We start from the raw sequence: 22,006 nt of genomic DNA, 5'->3' as shown, positions 1-22,006 counted from the left end.
CTCACCCACTGGACCACCAGGGAAGTCCTACCTTCTCTCATTCTTCCCTCTGACATACATACAGCTCACTCTTCGCCTTCTTCATGTCTTTGCTCAAATGTCTCCTTTTCAGACCTTCCCTAACCACCTTTTTTGAGACTGAACCCCTAAACGTTGCCACTTCTTATCCCCCACACGTAGTCAGTACCTTTTAACCTCTTTCCCTGCTTTATTTTCCTGATTAGCACTTATCACCGTCTTAATTATTATAATGTTACTTATTTATCCTGTTTATTATCTGTCTCCACCATTAGAGTGTAAGCCCTCTGCAGTCCGAGAATTTTGCCTATTCACTGCTGTATCCCCAGGACACCTGTGTGACACATAGCGGGCACTCAACAAATGTTTGTTGAATGAATGGCATTCCGAGTTTCAATCCCTGCCCACCTGTCCAGGCACAGCTCTCACCTCTCCCCTCCCTGCCCTCCAAGCCAACGTAGACCTAACAGCCGAGTCCTGGCACATACCAGGATGATTCACACTTCTCAGCCTTATCCTGTCTTGTGCCCTTTGTCCCCTGGCCACATTCCCAGTCTTTTAAGAGTCATCTCAAGCAGGTGTTCACTGACACCACAGGTGACCCCAAAGAAACTCTTCTGCCTGAATTTCCACCAGGTTTCTGTGCCCTCTTTTCTCCTAGTACACAGGACACTGGACTCTCTGTGTCTCCTCTGTCTCCCCCACTGCTCTGGGAGCCCCTGGGGCAGGAACCACATCTTACCTTGTCTTCTTAGCACAATGTCTGGCACCCAGCCAGCACTCACTAGATGTACAGTGAAGGAATAACAATACTTGCATTTACTTAATGTTTTCTCTGCTAAATGTTCTCACGCTTAATCCACACAACCTATGGGGTAGGTATTATTCTTAAACCCATTTTAAGGATTATTTATGTGAGGGTCAGAGAGGTTACGAGTCTGGCAAAGGGCAGACTGGAATTCCAGAGTTCGTTCTGCGGAACCCTAGAATTCCCACTGTTCAGCCCAACCTCGAGTGAGTCACTGCTCTTGCTGAGCCTGTTTCGGGTGACAAGGTTGTGGGGATGGGATTGGTGGATACCATCCAACTCCCATCTCCTGGGGGAGTTGCCTTTCCCAGGGCCATCCTCAAGCCAGTTTCAGTTTCCAAGTTGTAAAAGGGAAACTAAGAGGTGAGAAACGAAACCTACAGCAGAAAGGGTGACTAAAAGCCCCGCCTGTGAAGGTGGTTTCACCCAGTGTCCCTCAGTACCCCAGCTGCAGTGAACGGCCTCCAGGAAGAGGATCCCCTGGTCAGCCAGACACCCTTGTTTCCTCTCCACTCTGGTCCTTTATTCCACAGGGTGCTGGAGGTCAGCTGAGGAGGAGTCCCCTTAAAGAAGAGTGTGTGTGCCAGGAGCTGGGTAGGTGTGTGGGTATATATCTAGCCACCAGTGGTACTCTCAAGACAGAGATGGCAGTGCCCCCGGAGCTGTTTGTCACCCCAGCTTCCAGGCTGAACTCCTTCGTGACTGACTGCCTACATCCCAGCCAGAAGTGGAAAAAAGAGGTGCTGGAGACTGTGCAGACCGTGGAGCAGTTCCTGAGGGAGCAGAGCTTCCAAGGGGAGCATGGGCTGGACCAGGAATTGGGGGTGCTGAAGGTGGTCAAGGTGAGACTGGTTCCCTCCATCCCCAGGCCAGGGCTGGGCAAAATGCAGCTTGTGGGTCTACATCCCTGAGGATGCTAGGACCTGTTGCCTCATTATCTCTAGCCCATGCTACTGACATCTCAAGACACTCCATCCCAATGCACTGCTGCCTTGAGCAGAGCAAGTCCAGTAAGGGAGCTAATAATAATAGTGTACTTTTTTGGATGCACTAGCCTAACCCCTTAACATGTATTATGTCTAATTTGTGTACCCTGTGAGGTATGTACTATTCTTTTCCCATTTTACAGATGAGCAGAATGGAAACTCAGTGATTTAAGATCCATAATGACCAAATGCAATGCAAGGTCTCTGATTGGATCTTGGTGTGAATGGACCATCTGTAAAATATAATTTGGGAACAATTGGGGAAATTTCAATATGGCCAGAATGTTAAATAATATATATAAGGGAATTTTTTTTTAATATTTATTTATTTAATTTATTTATTTTCTTGGCTGCGTCAGGTCTTAGTTGTGGCAATGCGGGATCTTTTGTTGCAGGGTGCGGGCTCGGGCTTCTCTCTAGTTGTGGCGTGCGGGTTTTCTCTTTCTAGTTGTGGCGCGTGGGCTCCAGGGTGTGTGGGCTTTGTAGTTTGCGGCACACGGGCTCTCTCGTTGAGGCGTGGGAGCTCAGTAGTTGTGGCACGCGGGCTTAGTTGCCCTGCAGCATGAAGGATCTTCGTTCCCTGACCAGGGATTGAACCCGAGTTCCCTGCATTGGAAAGTTGATTCTTTACCACCGGACCACCAGGGAAGTCCCAGGGAACTGTTTTTCTTTGAGGCGAAATAGTTTTGTGGTTATGGGGAAAAATGTTCTCTTTTGTTGGACACAAATGCTAAAGTACTTAGGGACGATGGTCCTTAGCATCTGTAATTTACTTTAAAGTGGCTTAGTTGAAGCAAATATGGCAGAGTTTAGACTTGTTGAATCTGGGTGGATGTATAAGTGTTCATTGTATGCTCTTTCTATTTTTCTGTTTAAAGTTTTTGATAATGGAATTTTTTTTTAATGGAAGCTCAGAGAGATGAGGTCACTTGCCCAAGGTCACACAGCTAGTAGTGAAGCTGGGATTTCAACCAGGATCTATCTTACTCCACTCCAGGCTGCCCTCACTGAGCTTTTTTCCCCCAAGCCCTTCCTGCAGCTGCATCATGTCACCTCCTGTCCTAGCTAGGATAATAATGCAAGAAGGTCAAAACTAGAAAGGTGTGATGAGGAAAACAACTTTTGAGGAAAACGATTTTGTTTTTCTGAGTGGCTGCCTAGGCATTTTACAGTATGGTGACCCTACTAACACCAGATGTTCAGAGTCTGGACTTTTAGATAGGTTTAGGGTATCCCCACAGGTTCCTGCTTTGCCTTCCCCGGTGGAACCTTTTAATATAACCACTGAGTGGGCTTCCCTGGTGGTCCAGTGGTTAAGACTCTGAGCTTCCACTGCAGCAGGCACAGTTTCGATCCCTGGTCAGGGAAGTTCTGCATGCTGCACTGTGTGGCCAAAAAACATAAATAAATAAAACTTTTTTTAAATGTAGAGCTAAGAGGGTTTAAAAAATTTTTTTTTAATGTAAATTGATACAGCCACTATGGAGAACAGTATGGAGGTTCCTTAAAAAACTACAGATAGAATTACCATACGACCCAGCAATCCCACTACTGGGCACATACCCTGAGAAAACCATAATTCAAAAAGAGTAATGTACCAAAATGTTCATTGCAGCTCTATTTACAATAGCCAGGACATGGAAGCAACCTAAGTGTCCATCAACAGGTGAATGGATAAAGAAGATGTGGCACATATATACAATGGAATATTACTCAGCCATAAAAAGAAACGAAATTGAGTTATTTGTAGCAAGGTGGATGGACCTAGAGTCTGTCATACGGAGCAAAGTAAGTCAAAAAGAGAAACACAAATACCATATGCTAACACATATATATGGAATCTAAGAAATAAAAAAAAAAGGAGGTCATGAAGAACGTAGGGGTAAGACGGGAATAAAGACACAGACCTACTAGAGAATGGACTTGAGGATATGGGGATGGGGAAGGGTAAGCTGTGACAAAGTGAGAGAGTGGCATGGACATATATACACTACCAAACGTAAAATAGATAGCTAGTGGGAAGCAGCCGCATAGCACAGGGAGATCAGCTCGGTGCTTTGTGACCACCTAGAGGGGTGGGATAGGGAGGGTGGGAGGGAGGGAGAAGCAAGAGGGAAGAGATATGGGAACATATGTATATGTATAACTGATTCACTTTGTTATAAAGCAGAAACACACCATTGTAAAGCAATTATACTCCAATAAAGGTGTTAAAAAAAAAACCACTTAGAGTTAAGCCTGTGAAAAGTTAGTAACCTCTGCCCCAATCACCTTGTAAGTACTAGGTGCTTGCTACCCTGCTCTATCTCCTGCTGGCTTGTGACCTGGGGTGGAAGACTGCCCTTCCCCCGGCTCACTGTGTCCCCTTGCTTCTGGGATCTGTAAGTAATAAATCATTAAAAAAATTTTTTAAATTAATTTAGGTTGGAGTATAGCTGCTTTACAATGTTGTGTTAGTTTCTGCTGTACAGCAAAGTGAATCAGTTATACAAATACATATACCCCTCCTTTTTAGATTTCTTTCTCATTTAGGTCACCACAGAGCATTGAGTAGAGTTCCCTGTGCTATACAGTAGGTTCTCATTAGTTATCTCTCTCTCTTTTTTTTTTTTTTTCGCGGTACGCGGGCCTCTCACTGTTGTGGCCTCTCCCGTTGCGGAGCACAGGCTCCGGACGCGCAGGCTCAGCGGCCATGGCTCACGGGCCTAGCCGCTCCGCGGCATGTGGGATCTTCCCGGACCGGGGCACGAACCCCTGTCGCCTGCATCAGAAGGCGGACTCTCAACCACTGCGCCACCAGGGAAGCCCAGCTATCTATTTTTGAAAGTAATAAATCTTATGACTCTACTCCCTTTGTATGGGTGTATTGAAACTGCACCTTTCCTCCAAATGACCCCGTGGGTTTCATTTCCCCACAGAGGGAGTTTGGATGCTGAGGGAGCTACCTGCCCACCCTGTGTGGGCGGCTGGTGCCCCCTGGCCAACGAGAAATTAACACTTTATTTGGGCTTTAAACCCTCCCCCCACCCCTGAAAATCTGTTAAGCTGTGCTGGTCCGCAAGAGTGAATGTTTGTCCTTGGGTTTGAATAGGTTTGGACTGAAGCAAGTCATGAAGCCTGTTCTAGAACGCTCTTCCCTCTCTGCCTGTATCTTACCAGTGGAAAAGGTGGGAAGGGCAGCACAGGCACAGCCTTCAGCGGGATGTGCTCTTCATCCGCACCCAGAGTGCCATTCCCAACCCTCTCACATAGGGCAGAAACGCTGAGTCCGAACGCAGGTGGAGAAAGAAAATGGGAAAGGAAGAGGAAACAAAAGATGGCGGACTCCTGCACAGAAGCAGGGCCTGCCACATAGACTTGGGTCACAGGGAAGAAAGAGGTAGAACCACCACACCTGGTGTTCTGACCCTCTATCTGACTGTGACTATCAGTCCTGGCTGTGAGCCCGTGGCAAGTTGATTAACCCCCAACTGCCTTCCTTTTCTCATGTGTACAATGGGGATAATCATACTAGTCCCCCCACCTCAATTAATGGGGGTGAGGATTAAAAGACATTGTGTGTATAAAGGGCTTTCAGTGGTGCCAGGCACAGCGAGGGCTCAACTGGCGGCAGCTGGGTCATCATCAATGTTCCTTGACTCCACCCACCACCAGAGGTAGCCGACCTGAGGTCTGAGGCATCCCTGGCAATTCCACCTCCCGACCTGGAGTGAGAAAGAGAGAAGGCCAGAGAGTTGGGGGACTTTGTATACCGGAGGCCACAGCGCTGAAGAGCAAGTTTAGGATCTCAGAACATCAAAAAGACCCTTTCAAAATCATCCAGCTCAGGCTCCTTCAATTCAGATGGGGAAGCTGAACTCCAGGCAGCAGAAGAGATGATCTAGGTCGAGTAGAGCAGGAGAAGGAAGAGGGATATATTGCTGACTTCCTGTGTGCCAGGCACCACGGCAAGCCCTTGGCACACATTGTCTTGTCGAATCCTCCCAATCAGCCAGTGACTCATGTGCCGTCATTACTCTGAGGTTCCAGATGAGCAGCGTTCAGAGGATGATGCAACTGAGAAACAGGGGCACGGGGCGAGGTCATGGTCAGGCGGCCCTGTTCCCCAGCCCGCGGTTCTCATCCACCAGGCAATCCTGTGCCCCCCTTTTTATTTTTATTTTATTTTATTTTTTAGATATTTATTTCTTCATTTATTTATTAATTTAGGCTGTGCCAGGTCTGAGTTGCCGCAGGCGGGATCTTAGTTGTGGCACGCAGACTTCTTAGCTGCGGCATGCACGCAGGATCTAGTTCCCCAACCAGGGATCAAACCTGGGCACCCTGCATTGGGGGGGGCGGAGTCTTACCCATTGGACCACCAGGGAAGTCCCTGTGCCCCCCTTTTTAATGTCATGAAATTATTCAGACATCCACCCCCGCCAGAATCCTCCAACCACCACCCTGTGGAGGATGACTGTTCCCTTGGAGTGGGGATCACTCTGCAGATAAGGCTGAGTCTTGGAAGCGAGGCAGTGGAGTAAATAAGAAGCGTGGGCTGTGGAGTCTGGCTGCCTGGTTGGAAGCACCCACTGTGTGACCCTGGACGAGAGGCTTGCCTCTCCACATCCCCGCTTTGTCTCCTGTAAAGAAGGGATGTTAATACTCCCCACCCGGACTTCCCTGGTGGCACAGTAGTTAAGAATCTGCCTGCCAATGCAGGGGACACGGGTTTGATCTCTGGTCAGGGAAGATCCCACATGCTGCGGAGCAACTAAGCCCGTGCGCCACAGCTACTGAGCCTGCGCTCTAGAGGCACTAAGCCACAACTACTGAGCCTGCATGCCACAACTACTGAAACCAGCACGCCTAGAGCCCGTGCTCCGCAGCAAGAGTAAGCCACCGCAATGAGAAGCACGTGCACCGCAATGAAGAGTAGCCCCCGCTCACCACAGCTAGAGAAAGCCCGCGCACGCAGCAAAGAAGACCCAATGCAGCCAAAAATAAATAAATAAATAATTTTTAAAAAAGGAAATACTCCCCGCCCATCCCTCAGGGCGGTGGCGATCATCCGTGGAAAGAGCATCAGGGATTGCCTGGTCCAGGCAGTGGCCTCGGGGTGACGGGACTCTGTGTTCTGCAGGTGGGCTCCTTCGGGAACGGCACAGTGCTCAGGGACAGCTCAGAGGTGGAGCTGGTGATGCTCCTGAGTGGTTTCCACAGCTTCCAGGAGGAGGCCAGGCACCACGACGACATTCTGAGCCTGCTATGTGAAAAGCTCAGGTATTGCCAGGACCTCCTGAGCCTCCAGCTCCAGGACCTGAGGCTGGTCCAGGGAGTCCACTCTGCTGTCGCCTTCACCATCCAGTCCTGGGAGACTGCGGAGCCCATCACTGTCACCATCGTGCCGGCCTACAGGGTCCTGGGTAAGCGGAAGCCCACCAGACTCACACGACCACCCTCCCGGGGGACCCGCAGCTTCCTCACCTCTCCTTCGTGGCCACGTGCAGACACCTGTATTCACCCATTCAACCCACGTCCTGTGCTGGGTGCTGGGTGACCACAGTGCCTGGGACTGACTCAACTCTGGCTGTCCTGTGGCTCAACTTAGGAAACAGATTTATCAAAGAATCACGCAGATAAATATATGATTGGAGAGGAAGTGAGAGCCATGGAGGGGAAGGAGTAAGAGCAACCCTGGGAGCTTCTGAAACATTTACCCCGGGGGCGGGGGCCTGTCATTGTCTGTGCTTTCCCGGAAGCAGAGCCTGAGACAGGGATGTGAGGATAAGCAGTCCCAGGAGATGCTGGTGGGGAAGCAGGGGAGTGAGACGGAAGGCGGGGAGCACAACAAGATGCAGGTTGAACTAGTCACCGTGCTGAGCAGCTGGGCTTGTGCCCTGCAGAGCTCTGGGAAAAGTGCAGAGCACGTCTCCCAAGTGGGTTGTTGAGTGTTTCATCCACCAGCTTCTGCTTCCCATCAGCCATTGGCTGAGAGCTGCTTCCCAGGAGCACCGATGGCACTAGTAACGGTATCAGCTACAAGCTCAGATGATCCAGCTTTCATCTGGTGCACTGGCTCCTCTTAACTAGAGTGGCTGCTGGGAGTTGCTCCATGGAGAAAGTGTCAGAATTGGGATCCCATCTGAGCCAGAAAGAGACAGTGGGAGGCATTAGTGATGTACGCCCCACCCTTCAGCAAACGTGCTCTCTGAGCCCAGCTTTCTTATATGGAATTAGTCCTTCCCTATAGTGATGGAAGCTTCATATAAATCGCTGAGAGATCCAAAACAGACATTAAGGGAAACTGAGGGTGTTGGGCACATCAAGAGAGGACAATAGTCCTTGAGTAGCCTGAGGAATAGAAAACCCACTTAAAAAAATGTATTTTATTGAAGTCTAGTTGATTTACAATGTTGTGTTAATTTCTGCTGTACAGCAAAGTGAGTCAGTTATCCATAATATACGCCATTATGTTTTATCACAGCATATTGAATCTAGTTCCCTGTGCTGTACAGTAGGACTTTGTTGTTTCTCCATCCTATGTATAATAGTTTGCATCTACTGATCCCAAACTCCCAATCCATCCCTCCCCCACCCACCCTCCCCCTTTGGTAACCATAAGTCTGTTCTCTATGCCTGTGAGTCTGTTTCTGGAAAACTCACTTTTGATTCTCCAGAAGGACAACCAAGAAGGCAAACTGTTAGTCTCTTAAGCTATGTGGTCCCAGGTCTCCCTGGAGAGATACTCCAATAATTACCAGTCTCTCCCCCATGGAGTAGTCAGCAACCTGGGGCTTCCTGAACCCTCACTCTCTCCCCTTCGCCTCCTCTCTCTTCAGGGCCTTCTGTTCCCAACTCTCATCCCTCCCCAGAGGTCTATGTGAGTCTGATTAAGGCCTGCGGTTCCCCTGGACGTTTCTCCCCATCCTTCAGCGAGCTGCAGAGAAACTTCGTGAAACACCGGCCCGCCAAGCTGAAGAGCCTCCTGCGGCTGGTAAAACACTGGTACCTGGAGGTGAGGAGGCTGCCGGGCTGGGGGCAGGAGCGGAAGATGGAGGAGGGAGGGGAAGAAAAAGCAGGAACCATATCTGTCATCTTGGGAAACTGCACCAAGAGGCAATGGAGGTGGGGTGCGAGAGAAGGCTCACCTTTTTTTTTTTTTTTTTGCGGTACCGAGCCTCTCACTGTTGTGGCCTCTCCCGTTGCGGAGCACAGGCTCCGGACGCGCAGGCTCAGCGGCTATGGCTCACGGGCCCAGCTGCTCCGCGGCATGTGGGATCTTCCCGGACCGGGGCACGAACCCGTGTCCCCTGCATCGGCAGGCGGACTCTCAACCACTGCGCCACCAGGGAAGCCTAAGGCTCACCTTTTAAAATGTGAACCTGGCAGAAGATGCAGATGAAGAAGGAGGAAGGAGAGGAGGGGGAGGAGAAAGAAACAGAGGAGGAAGGAGAGAAATAAGGAACGTACTGTATTTCGAAGAACGAGTGCTTGTAATGGTCCAGCTAAAGTCCAGTGCTTGCTAAGGCCAACTTCTCTGGGCTCTCTGGACATTAATCTCAGCTGATTAAGGACTAACAAGCGGAAAAATTCGTTTAATTCCACACTGCACCAATTCCCCCTCCAAATGATTGAGTTCCTGAGTCTCATGATCATTACTGAGTGAGTACATCCACAGCAGCTACTTTTTAGATTTCACATATGATGTCTGCATGGTATCAGGTATATTTCAAACTACCCAGATGAACATGTCATCTGAACTTATGAAAGGAAGACTCAGAAACAAACAAAAAATGAGAAAGAAAGAAAAAAGATGCTTTCTTATTTTTAAAAAAATGGTAAGGGTCAGATTTTAGAAAGACCAGTCCAGTCCAAAAAGAAAAAAAAAGTATTTAAAGATAAAAATCAGAATATTACCAAAGTTAGTTTATAGTTAGTATGTTTATGGTGGAAAAGCAGTCATCTTCTTGCATGATTATCACTTCTACCAAGGTTGTGATGTATCTTCAGATGTTAGCATCACCGAAGCCAAGAATGAAATTGGTTTTTTTGGTCAGTCAGTCACTTAAGAGGAATTGATCCAAGGTTTTGTGGATTTGGAGAGCTAGAACTCAACAAAATGATCTGTTTGCTTTGTTTGTCTGTCTGTCTAAGTGTACAAAGTGTTTTCTTCCTGTATATGACTTGAACATTTATTGTAATGTCCGCAGAACAACGTATCAGCTTTACTTCTATAGCCCTTTCTTTGTTCAAGTCTCTGCCACTAAGGGACTTCCCTGGCGATCCAGTAGTTAAGACTCCATGCTTCCACTGCAGGAGGCACAGGTTTGATTCCTAGTCAGGGAACCAAGATCCCCATGTGCCCAAAAACAAACAAGCAAACAAAAAAACCCCAAAAGTTTCTGCCTCTAAGACAAGAATTTGTCTGCATATGGTTTTTTGAAACAGTTTTTTGATTCAGTGTTATTATTTATTTATTTATTTATTTTTGGCTGTGTTGGTTCTTTGTTGCTGCGCCCAGGCTTTCTCTAGTTGCAGACGAGCGGGGGCTACTCTTCGTCGCGGTGCGCGGGCTTCTCATTGCAGTGGCTTCTCTTGTTGCAGAGCACGGGCTCTAGGCGCACGGGCTTCAGTAGTTGTGGCTCGCAGGCTCCAGGGCGCAGGCTCAGTAGTTGTGGCGCATGGGCTTAGTTGCTCCGCGGCATGTGGGATCTTCCCTGACCAGGGCTCGAACCCGTGTCCCCTGCATTGGCAGGCGGATTCTTAACCACTGTGCCACCAGGAAAGTCCCTGATTCAGTATTATTAATTTGATGTTTTCTTTTATTTGAGAACTTTTATTTAGCTAAGTGTTACAAGATGTGTTTGTTGATCAATACTTAAGGACACAAAGAGTTCATATTGTATGTTAAACAAAACTAGAATCCCGTGATGCTAAAAAGGTTGATAGTTCATTTTTGTCTGGAAACGTAACATCACAGGAATTGTCATTCACTTTCATGGTTCAAAATTATTTTATGATTCTTACCAACTCATCTACTGGGGTCAGGGACCAAGGAACATGTAAGTGAGCTTCTCTGGGTTCTATTCACCAAATGTTAACTGTAAGAATATCACTGATCTCAGAGATGCCCAAGTTTGTGCATGCTCATGATAAACCAAAAAGTGTTACTTTGACTATCTATAATTCTGGGCTTTCATAAGCCTTGCAACAGTATCAGTTTCCAAGAGGGACTTTTGAGCATCATTTCCCCATGTGAAGAGCTGTCCTTGATTTCTTTTGTGTTTTAATTTACCAACAAGCTGATGTTTATGTTCTATCTTTTGAAGTATTTAATTCAGTTCCATTTTGGGAAAAAGATGGGGCTTTCCCCAGTGTTTTGGCTGAGCTTCTGACATAAGTGTTTTGTTTGGTTGTTTTTTTGTTTTGTTTTGGAGGGTTTTTTGTCTTTTGCCATTTTAAGTGTACAAGTCAGTGGCATTAATTACATTCACAATGTTGTGTAAATATCACCATTATTTCCAGAACTTTTTTTATCATCCAAAACAGAAACTATACCCATTAAACAATAACCTCCCATTCTACCCTCCCTCCAGCCCTGTAATCTCTATTCTACTTTCTATCTCTATGAACTTGACCGCTCTAGGGACCTCTTATAAGTGGAGTCATACAATATTTGTCCTTTTCTGTCTGATCCTTTTTTTCCTTTTTGGCCGTGCCATGCGGCATGCGGGATCTTATTTCCCCTAACAGGGATGGAACCGTGCCCCCTGCAGTGAAAGGATGAGTCCTACCCACTGGACCACCAGGGAATTCCCTGTGTCTGATTCTTAACCGTGGGATTATCATACTTAATTGGATGAGATTTCTGACATGAATACAAGTTTACTTATACATTTGATTTATTCTTTTTTTAAAAAAACTAAATTTATTTATTTATTTTTGGCTGCGTTGGGTCTTCGTTGCTACCCGTGGGCTTTCTCTAGTTGCGGCGAGCTGGGGCTACTCTTCGTTGCGGTGCGCGGTCTTCTCATTGCGGTGGCCTCTCTTATTGCGGAGCACGGGCTCTAGGCGCGCGGGCTTCAGTAGTTGTGGCTCGCAGGCTCCAGGGCGCAGGCTCAGTAGTTGTGGCGCACAGGCTTAGTAGCTATGTGGCATGTGGGATCTTCCTGGACCAGGGCTCCTACGCGTGTCCCCTGCATTGGCAGGCGGATTCTTAACCACTGAGCCACCAGGAAAGTTCCGATTTATTCTTGATTTATCTAATTCTATCCTGGTAGGAAGGAGGACAGATTTTTTGAACGTATGTAAACGCTACATATTCCTGAAAAGGAACTTAATAAAGACACTTCGTGAATATTAAGCCATCATTCTGAATAGTTTTATAAGCAAGGCCAATTTACATATGCTATTATTTTACAGAATAATTATCTTTGTTTTCCTGAGGATTAGTTAGTTCATAATCTATAATAGGAATTTATATATTTATTTATTTTTTTTTTTGCGGTACGCGGGCCTCTAACCGCCGTGGCCTCTCCTGCCACGGAGCACAGGCTCCGGACGCACAGGCTCAGTGGCTGTGGCTCACGGACCCAGCCACTCTGCGGCATGTGGGATCCTCCCGGACCGGGGCACGAACCCGTGTCCACTGCATCGGCAGGCGGACTCCCAACCACTGCGCCACCAGGGAAGCCCTATAATAGGAATTTTTATAGGGATTTTTTTTATTCTGAGGTGTCAGTTGGAATAATATATCATTTACAGAATGTATCTTAGTTTGCACATGTATTTCCGTATATTGAGGGTAGGAGAGTAAGAAAGAAAGGGTTTTTTGTGTTTTTTTTTTTCTCTCACATAGTCATCAATAGAACATTAACCTGAGTAATTAATTCTCATTTTGTTAAGCAATCTGCTCTTATGAAGTTGCCTACTTCTGAAATAAAAGATTCTGGTGAAATTCTGACTCAGTCCCCTTTGGTGGCCATATGAGTCTTTATCCACGAATTTATTACACTTCATAAATTTCCCATAGTGGAGTTGGGGGGAAGAGATTTGCTGGCAGATAGATTATATTGTAATCAGACCATTCTTTTATGAAATCCTTTTTTTTTTTCATTTACATACATAAAAACAAAAAGAATTGGCAGCTGTGATTTTACTATTTTAATTACGGGTCCAAAATAAACACAGCATAAAATCTAACAGTCCATCAGCTCCTAATTTTACAGGGCTGTTTTCCAGGAATCATATGTGTGTGCGTGCACACACCGCACCCCTACCCCCCAATTTTTGAGTGATTTAAATTCATAATGGCATACAAGACAACAATAACAGGGCTCCCAGGAGATATCTGAATACTCAAGACAAACAGACCAAAAGAGAGCGAGAGAGAGAGCGAGAGAGAGAGAGAGAGAGAGAGAGAAACACAAAATACAATCAAACTCTCATCGACTGCCACTCAGCAGAGAATAACTTCCTATCATCCGTCTCCCGACAGAGACCACCAGATGGTCAAACCATAAAAGCAGAGTCACCGATTGTAGTCATCAGTGGGGACATAAGTGGCCCCATGCAAATAGGTACAAGAACCAGAATCAGACTTGTCCAAGAATCAGACAATCTAGAATCAGAAATAAAAACAGAGTAGACGTGGGGAGGGAGGAGAGAAACATCAGAAGAATAAAAGCTATTGTCATACAAGATTCACCCTCGGAATTGAAAAAAGGGGCACGTCTGAATGTAAACAGCCCATGGGGCGCATTTCTCAGGCAACACAGTTTACTCAGTTTTGGAACAGTCTCAGTGGAACCTCCAGCTGCAACCAGAAACAAGAGATAAAAAGTCATTCATTAAATAAGAACTTGCAGAGAAGTTGCAAGGGAATCAGACTGCAGAAGGAAAGGCTTAATCCAATAAAAAATATGTATAATAGGCGTTTAAAGAAAAAACGATTACCAAGATTACTAGGTTTATAGTTCATCTCTGTTGATGGTGGAAAAATAGCAAATTTCTCACATGCTTATCAGATCTAGAAAGGTCATGAAGTATTGCAACTTCGCAAAAGTCAGAGAAATCCAAAATATGGAGAAATCAGAGCATCACTAACATAAATCAGCACTGGAAGGGAACATACATCTTTTCTTCTGGTTTGCTCTTTTTTTTTTTTTTTTAATGTACCATTAAATAGTCTATCAAAAGTCCTAAAAGAAATGAACGGCTCATTTTTCCTAAGGCTTACATCTTATGATTACAGGCATTCTGCATTTTCTTTGTCATGTAAATTTTAAGAATCTCGCTAGTAAAATTTCACTAGTATTGGAGAAAATAAATTGTCTTGTCATGAGTTTACATTCTTAAAAAAATTATAATTTTATTAGTTAAGATTTACAGCTTTGTGAGATGTGAATTCACAAAATGTTACAAAAACAAATTCATTAATGTATAAATAAGTTTGAAATCAATTAAAAACATTTTAAAGTCAAGGATAAAGTTGTTTTTGTTAGTTACAGGAAAGGCACAGGTTTCATTTATTTTGGGGACTGGAACTAGACCAGATGGCCTCGTTTCTGTTTGTTTCAAGGTCAAAGTGGGTTTTTGTCTTTTTGAGGGGTGTGATATAAAACTTATTTATAATGGCCACAGGACAAGATGTCAGTTTTGCTTCCACAAACTAAATAGCTGGATGTTTGACAGAAATTTTCATTTCCTAGCTCAATGTTAGAGAGGTTCTTTAGACAGGAGGTGACTGGTATCCATTAAGATGCTTTCTTTTTCAAGTAACAGAAAAACAGAAAAACCAACTCAAACTGGCTTAACCAATAAAGAGAATTATCAGCTTATGTGTGAAAACCCACAGCAGTGGAGAGGAGGCTTCAGGCATTGTTTGATGAATGCTCCAGCTCAGTTTCTCTGTAATACTCTCAGCGTCTCTCAATTCTATATGTCACCTTGGTCCACAGGCTGGCTTCCCTCATGGTGGCAAAATGGCCACATCTGTTCCTGCCCTCACATCCACATACAAGAGAGGACTTCTCTTCTTTCAACCACTGAACAAAAGAACTAGGCTTGACTCAAATTAAGCCAACTTAGATTACAAAGCTTCTCTTGAACCAATCACTTGGCAAGGGGAATAGGTTTATACTGGTGACCCTATCCTGTCAGGGCCAACCCTGGAGAGGAGGATTGGGTCAATTCCATCCAAACAGCATGGCTACTATACAATGGGGAAGGAAGAAACGCCTGTTAGAGAGGCAACCCTAATGTTCACCATGGATTCTCAGCTATTACCTAGTCCTATAGTCCCCCAACACACGCATACTATTTTTTTTCTCTTTAGCTAAGACTTTTCTTTAAAAGAAATCTTTAAGGGGGCTTCCCTGGTGGCACAGTGGTTGGGAGTCCGCCTGCCGATACAGGGGACGCGGGTTCGTGTCCCGGTCTGGGAGGATCCCACGTGCCGCGGAGCGGCTGGGCCCGTGGGCCATGGCCGCCGAGCCTGCGTGTCTGGGGCCTGTGTTCCGCAGCGGGAGAGGCCACAACAGGGAGAGGCCCGTGTACCACAAAAAAAAAAAAAAAAATCTTTCAGAAGCCTAAATAGATTAAAATGGAGCTGCTTAGGCTGGAGTGCTGATGACAGAGCCCAACCTGCTCACTCCTTGGGACACCCCTTTATCACTCCATTTCCGGGAGTTATGTCAAGCACAGTTTGAAACCAACTGGAGTAACCTAGCTGCTTAATTCTAAAATGGAGAAACCCATTTAGGGCCAGAGAGGGAAAGTGACTTGGTCAAGACTACGCAGCCATTAGGTAGCAGAGCTGGGACCACAACTTGGACTTTTCTAGTTTCTGGTTCAATGTCATCCTTATAAGGAATCTTGGGGTCTCGCTCTCTCTTCCCATGTCTTTCAACAGTGCGTGAAATCCTGGTGCCTTAGGGCCGAGCTACCCCCTCTCTATGCCCTTGAGCTACTGACCATCTACGCCTGGGAAGTGGGTACTCAGGAGGAGGCATGTTTCGGGTTGGACAGCGGCCTGGCCACCGTGATGAGACTGCTTCAGCAGTATAAGTTACTCTGTGTCTACTGGACCGACTACTACACGTTCCAGAACCCGATCATTGAGGACTTTGTCAGAAAACAGCTCAAAAAAGAGAGGTACTAGATCACTGCATGCCAACCACATCTCGAAGAGAAAAGAAAGAGAATTAAGGGAGAGGCGGTATCAAGTTTTCTGGGTGGGCTTTATTAAGTAGGAAAGCTGATATCTCACCCTGACACACTTGACATCTCAAGGTGACTGCCTTTCAAAATTGCAAGGACCTTAGAGGCTATAAGCCTTTTCCTTGTTCCTCGAGCCACCACCCCACCCTACCTTAGCCCTCTTGCCCTCAGAAGACCATTTCAGAAAAACATTTCAGAAAAGCTAAGCTACCTTAGCTTTTTAGTGACAGCACGGGAAACTGGAAAGAACCAGGGAGACCCAAGTGTAAGCCCAGCTCCACCATTTTCTCATCTCTATTCCTCATCTGTAAAACAGGAATAATTGGCACCAAACATGCAGGATTGTTGGGAGAGTCAGACAAAATATTTGTAAAGGGCCTACAGTATCTAGCCTATGGTAGATGCCAGATAAATGTTGTAGCACATGCTGCCTGTACCCATTCGTATCCCCTGGGCCTTTACTGTTTCCAGGAAGGCTGGTTCAACCTCCAGCTGTCAGCACATGCGTCCCTTTGCCTGTGGGTTTTCAGCTTCCCCCAGTGACTGGTGGAAGTTGGTGTATAAATACCCCAGCTCCCTGATCTCAGATGGAGGGACTCTCTTTGGGACACATGTTCTCTACTACTTCCCAGAGTCCAGCCTGGGGGACTAGCCCCCAGTTGCTCACAGTGGTAATCACCTAGACACATACCCTTTACTGGCATCCTTCCCTTCCCTGTCTCACTTTCCCACTCTCTTATTGGTGCTTCCTGGTATCTCCTTCCAAATAAATGACTTGCACTCAAATCCTGATCTTAGGATCTGCTTCTGGGGGAACGCAGCCTGGGACATCTCTTTACATTAGAAGTTTTAGGTCAATGCAAGCAATATCGCAAGGTTGTTTATTATTCCCTTATGCGAGTGTCGGGTCTTTTTTTACAACGGAGAAAAACCTGGCCTCCTAATGAAAAGAGGATTTATTGTAAGGATGCCCAGAAAATTGACCTTGGAAAACCACTGGGACCTGAGGCAAATCTATAGACTCCCCTTCTCTCTGTTGCTCACTCTTATTGCCCACGTGCACCCTTTCCTCTCACTGCTTCTCTCTCCACACCTGTTCGGCTCCCCTCTTACTCCTAGTTGATGAGGAACCTCCATCATTCCTGGTCCAAACTCCAGAGGGAACAAGTCTGATCTCTGGGCACAGGGCCTGCATATCAGGTCACCTGGTGGGTCCCTTTGGGTCAGGTGACCCCACCCTATAGGTCAGCATGTTATTACTCTAAATGAGGCAGGACCATTCAGGGAGTCAGGGATGTTGGGAGTTGAGAGCATGGAGCCTAAGGTGTCTAGTTCATGTCAGTAGCCTGCTATCACATTGTGTCACTTAGATAAAAATCTCAGCTCCCACCTAAGTCAAAAGCTCCTGGAGTACAAGGGCCGGGTCTTGATCATGGGCTTGCCATCCAGCACATGTGGTCACCCCAAGCAACCCAAATAGGCTATTAGACCCCCTTCAAGCCAATATTCTTTAAAGTATTTATTCAACATTTACCTAGAGGAGAGATGCTTGGAGACAGCCCAACCTCTCCTCTGTTGAGGCAGAGGAGATGGGTAAGAATCCCTAGGGATAACCTAGGGAGGTCTGTGCCTCAGTTTCCTCATCTATAAAATGGGGGAAAATCACCACCATCATCATCATAGGCCCTACCTTATAGAATTGCTGTAGGGATTAAAATAGGTTAATTCACATAGGGTTTGAGCCCATGCCTCAATAAACATCAGTAAATAGTGGTGGTGGTGTTACTGTCATCCAAAGCAATTCAGCAGCTCTAGCCTTGAACTCACTTATGTAGCCTGTTCAGCAAAATGAAAGCTCTGAACTTGAGGCCCACCTGCCTGAGTGGGCTGCTGTTACTGTTCCAGCATGCCTTTGGGGCTCTCACCCTCCGTACACCTCAAAAATTCCTTGCAAACACCTAAAGTACTCTGCCCAAGAGGAATTCTTGGAAACAGAATCCTCTCCATTCTGTTACTCTCCGGCAATATTTTTGGGCCCTCCTAGACTGACAGTCCTGGGCTCTGGACATAGCAGATGCTCAGATGATTGCCAAGAAGGTTTCTTTCTGGCTTGCGGGCCTCCAAACCAGAAAGAACCTGGGCGCCTTCTCTCTGTGTTGCAGGCCTATCATCCTGGATCCGGCTGACCCCACCCACAATGTGGCAAAAGGCTACAGATGGGACATAGTTGCTCAGAGGGCCTGCCAGTGCCTGAAACAGGACTGTTGCTATGACAACTATGATAACCCAGTCCCCAGATGGAACGTGAAGGTAATGGCTCCTCTCTGTGCTGCCAGGAGCTTGAAGCTCAGAATGAGATAACTGCATAGTATTTAATTCTGTGTCGATGGAGCCAAGAGGACTTTAGTGTCAGTTTGAGGCCTGGCTGCACCACCTACCAGCTCTGTGAACTTGGGGAAATTATTCAACTGTCTGAGCTTCAGGTTCCTTATCTTCAAATTCTTGTTTTCCTGTTTTTTCTTCTTCCCATAACCTACCAAAGAATCACTGGGATTCTTTGCTCTCAGTCATTCTCTGCATAAGCTGAGCCCAGGCAAGTCAATTCAATCAGGTGTTTTGTGCCAGCACCAGGCTTGGGGTTGATGGTGGGTGACCAAGGGGGCAACAATGGTTCAGAAATAAGACGTGGCCACAACCCTTAAGAAACTTGCCAGATGGAAGCAAACTTGCACAAAACTGCTAAATAGAATTACCAGAGAAGATACTCAGAAAACAAAAAACTGCCATATAATATTATAATGTGATGCCAAACCCACAGTACAGGTAAAGAACATAATAATCTATTTTATTCACATTGTGCTTTACGATTTGCATAGCACTTGTTCAGGGACAAGTCTATAAAATAGAAAGGTCAAGTAGTATTATTATCTTTATCGTTACTATCCCCATTTTACAGATGAGGAGATTGAGGCTCAGAGAGGTAAAGTGAATTAACCAAGGTCACACTGCTAAGAAGCAGCAGAGCCAGAACTCACACCCAGGTCTTTGTGGGGCTGTGGAATCGGAAAATAAATGTCATCATCATAAGTCACCAAGGAAGATTCCTTGAAGAAATTAAGGCATGAGGTGGGCCCTAAAAGCCAAGGACGGATGTAGACACTCAGAACAAAGGGTACTCCATCCAGGGAGAGGGTCAGGGTAGGGGATGAGGGGCAAAGGACTACAGTTGTGTGCAAAAGACTGAGGTGCTTAGAGCAGAAGGCAGAAGCAGAATCAGGGGCTCCCTAATAAGGAGCAGAGATTACAAACTGGGGGCCCACCAGCCATATGAGGCCCACAGATGGGCTGAAAAGTATATGCCTTTGGATTTTTCCTGAATATAAAAACCATCACGAAAAGATTTTTATCTTGACAAATCAGAAGACTTGGCAATGCTGGGCCTATATTCCTTCTTAAAAGGATCAGCTAGAGGTCAGCCCACCATTCCCCTCCCCCAGCACCTTCCAGACGTTGCTCTTCAGACATCTGGGGCTCTCAGGCCCTTGAGTGTGGCCTCCGGTGGTGAAGAACAGACTTTGGAGTCTGGCTGACCTCAGTTCAAATACCCGCTCGTGTGGGCAGAAGACCTAAATAGACATTTCTCCAAAGAAGACATACAGATGGCCAACAAATACATGAAAAGATGCTCAACATCACTAATCATTAGAGAAATGCAAATCAAAACCACAAACCTCACGCCAGTCAGAATGGCCATCATCAAAAAATCTAGAAACAATAGATGCTGGAGAGGGTGTGGAGAAAAGGGAACCCTCCTGCACTGTCGGTGGGAATGTAAATTGATACAGCTACTATGGAGAACTGTATGGAGGTTCCTTAAAAAACTAAAAATAGAACTACCATACGACCCAGCAATCCCACTACTGGGCATATGCCCTGAGAAAACCATAATTCAAAAAGATACATGTACTATAATGTTCACTGCAGCACTATTTACAATAGCCAGGACATGGAAGCAACCTAAATGTCCACCAACAGATGAGTGCATAAAGAAGATGTGTCACATATATACAGTGGAATATTACTCAGCCATAAAAAGGAACGAAATCGAGTTATTTGGAGTGAGGCGGATGGACCTAGAGTCCGTCATACAGAGTGAAGTAAGTCAGAAAGAGAAAAACAAATACTGTATGCTATCGCATATATATGGAATATGAAAAAGCAGTATTGATGAGCCTAGTGGCAGGGCAGGAATAAAGACGCAGACGTAGAAAACGGACTTGAGGACATGGGGGGTGGGGAAGGGGAAGCTGGGATGAAGCGAGAGAGTAGCATTGACATATATTCACTACCAAATGTAAAATGGATGGCTAGTGGGAAGTTGCTGCATAGCAAAGGGAGATCAACTCGATGCTTTGTGACAACCTAGAGGGGTGGGATAGGGAGGGTGGGAGAGAGGCTCAAGAGGGAGGGGATATGGGGATATATGTATACATATAGCTGATTCACTTTGTTGTACAGCGGAAACTAACACAACATTGTAAAGCAATTATACTCCAATAAAGATGTGGAAGAAAGAAAAACAAACAAATACCTGCTCTGCTCCTCACTACTTTTGTGATGGTCAATAAATGGCATAACCCTGCTCAGCCACAGTTTCCTCATCTGTAAAATGGGCTAATAGCAGAACCAACCTCATAGGGCTGCTGTGAGAATAAAATACATTAAGAAGAGGATGAACGGCACCCAGCACAGGGCCCGGAAGGTGATTGGAACCCCCTAAATGTTTGCAGCTGCTGCTGTCGTTGTAAAGATGAGGACAGGTAAAGGGCACTTTTGTACTCAGACAGAGGGGTGTGGACTTAACCCCTCTTTGTCCTCTCCCTTCCAGGGTGCACGAGACATCCAACTGACAGTGGAGCAGTGGGGTTTCTCGGATTTCATCATCATGGTGAACCCTTATGACTCTATAAAGAAGGTTAAGAGGAAGATCCAGTGGAAACTGGGCTCCACATTCCTACAGCGTCTGTCCTTCCAGGAGCCCGGTGGGGAGCGACAGCTCCTCAGTAGCCAGTACTCCTTGGCTGATTACGGGGTTTTCTCCAACACTCGCATCTGTCTGCTGCAGACCATCTCCCCTGAGATCCAGGTCTTTGTGAAGAATCCCAGTGGTGGGAGCCATGCCTATGCCATTTACCCTGAAAGCCTTGTCCTGAACCTGAAGCTGCAGATTGAAGTCAAGGAGGGGCTGCACAGAGAGGAGCAACAGCTAGAGTTCCAAGGCCAAGTCCTGCAGGATGGGTGGAGTTTGATGAGCTATGGTGTCCAAGACAGCACCACCCTCACGCTGAAGAAAGAAGGAAAGAAGAAGAACCCAGCTCGTTCCTCTGAAAGACCTCTCTGTGCATTTTTGCCATTTAATCCAGACCCCATCAGTTCCACCTAACCTTGCCAGTAGACGAATGACGAGGGATATGAGACACTAGATATACAAACGAACAATGGCCAGACCATATTCGACAATAGAACTCTAACCCACAAGCTCTGCAGCCACCAGCCCGAAGCCAAACCACAATGCCTGCATCAATCAAGCCCAAACCATCAGGATTTGGTCAATAACTGCCAGCTTCCTTATTCCCTCCCTTCCAATTTAGGATCGATGAAAGAAAGCCAAACAAGCTCCCTAACCAATCACATAGGACAGCCTGCTTCTGCTTAGCCCGCCTCCAGCTTCCCTGTGCAAACAGCCTCAGTCAGGGTATGCCTGAAGCCTTCCCTTTTTCCCACTATAAAGCTGTCCCACAGCCCTGCTTGCATTGGAGTCTCTGCCAAAGGCAACAGATGGTGGCTGATTCCCTGGCTATAGCAAGTTGGGAATAAATAATCTTTGTTCTCTTTCGGATGGTCTTCATTTATTTCCACAGATGCTAAGGCTGTCCTGGCATTATTGCTTAAACATTTGAGCCTCTCAACTCTGGAAAGTGAGGACTGTAGG

General features: G+C 46.3%; 1 protein-coding gene across 1 annotated transcript; it reads left to right on the top strand.

The window, feature by feature from the left end:
* The first annotated feature begins 1,187 nt into the window (after positions 1-1,187).
* OASL (2'-5'-oligoadenylate synthetase like) lies at positions 1,188-21,910 on the top strand. Its single transcript, XM_022550864.3, has 6 exons — positions 1,188-1,668; positions 6,935-7,217; positions 8,634-8,809; positions 15,707-15,948; positions 18,177-18,324; positions 20,903-21,910. Exons 1-6 carry the CDS (start codon positions 1,471-1,473, stop codon positions 21,455-21,457), a joined length of 1,602 nt encoding a protein of 533 aa, XP_022406572.1. The 5' UTR covers positions 1,188-1,470; the 3' UTR covers positions 21,458-21,910.
* The last annotated feature ends 96 nt before the right edge of the window (positions 21,911-22,006 follow it).

This window comes from Delphinapterus leucas, chromosome 14 (assembly GCF_059928025.1).
Source record: "Delphinapterus leucas isolate spDelLeu-1000000601 "Yukka" chromosome 14, BTC_Dleu_Yukka2, whole genome shotgun sequence".
In the NCBI taxonomy this organism is placed as follows: domain Eukaryota; kingdom Metazoa; phylum Chordata; class Mammalia; order Artiodactyla; family Monodontidae; genus Delphinapterus; species Delphinapterus leucas.
Note: the sequence above shows the minus strand (reverse complement) of the source record. Positions and strands in the feature narration are given on the sequence as shown.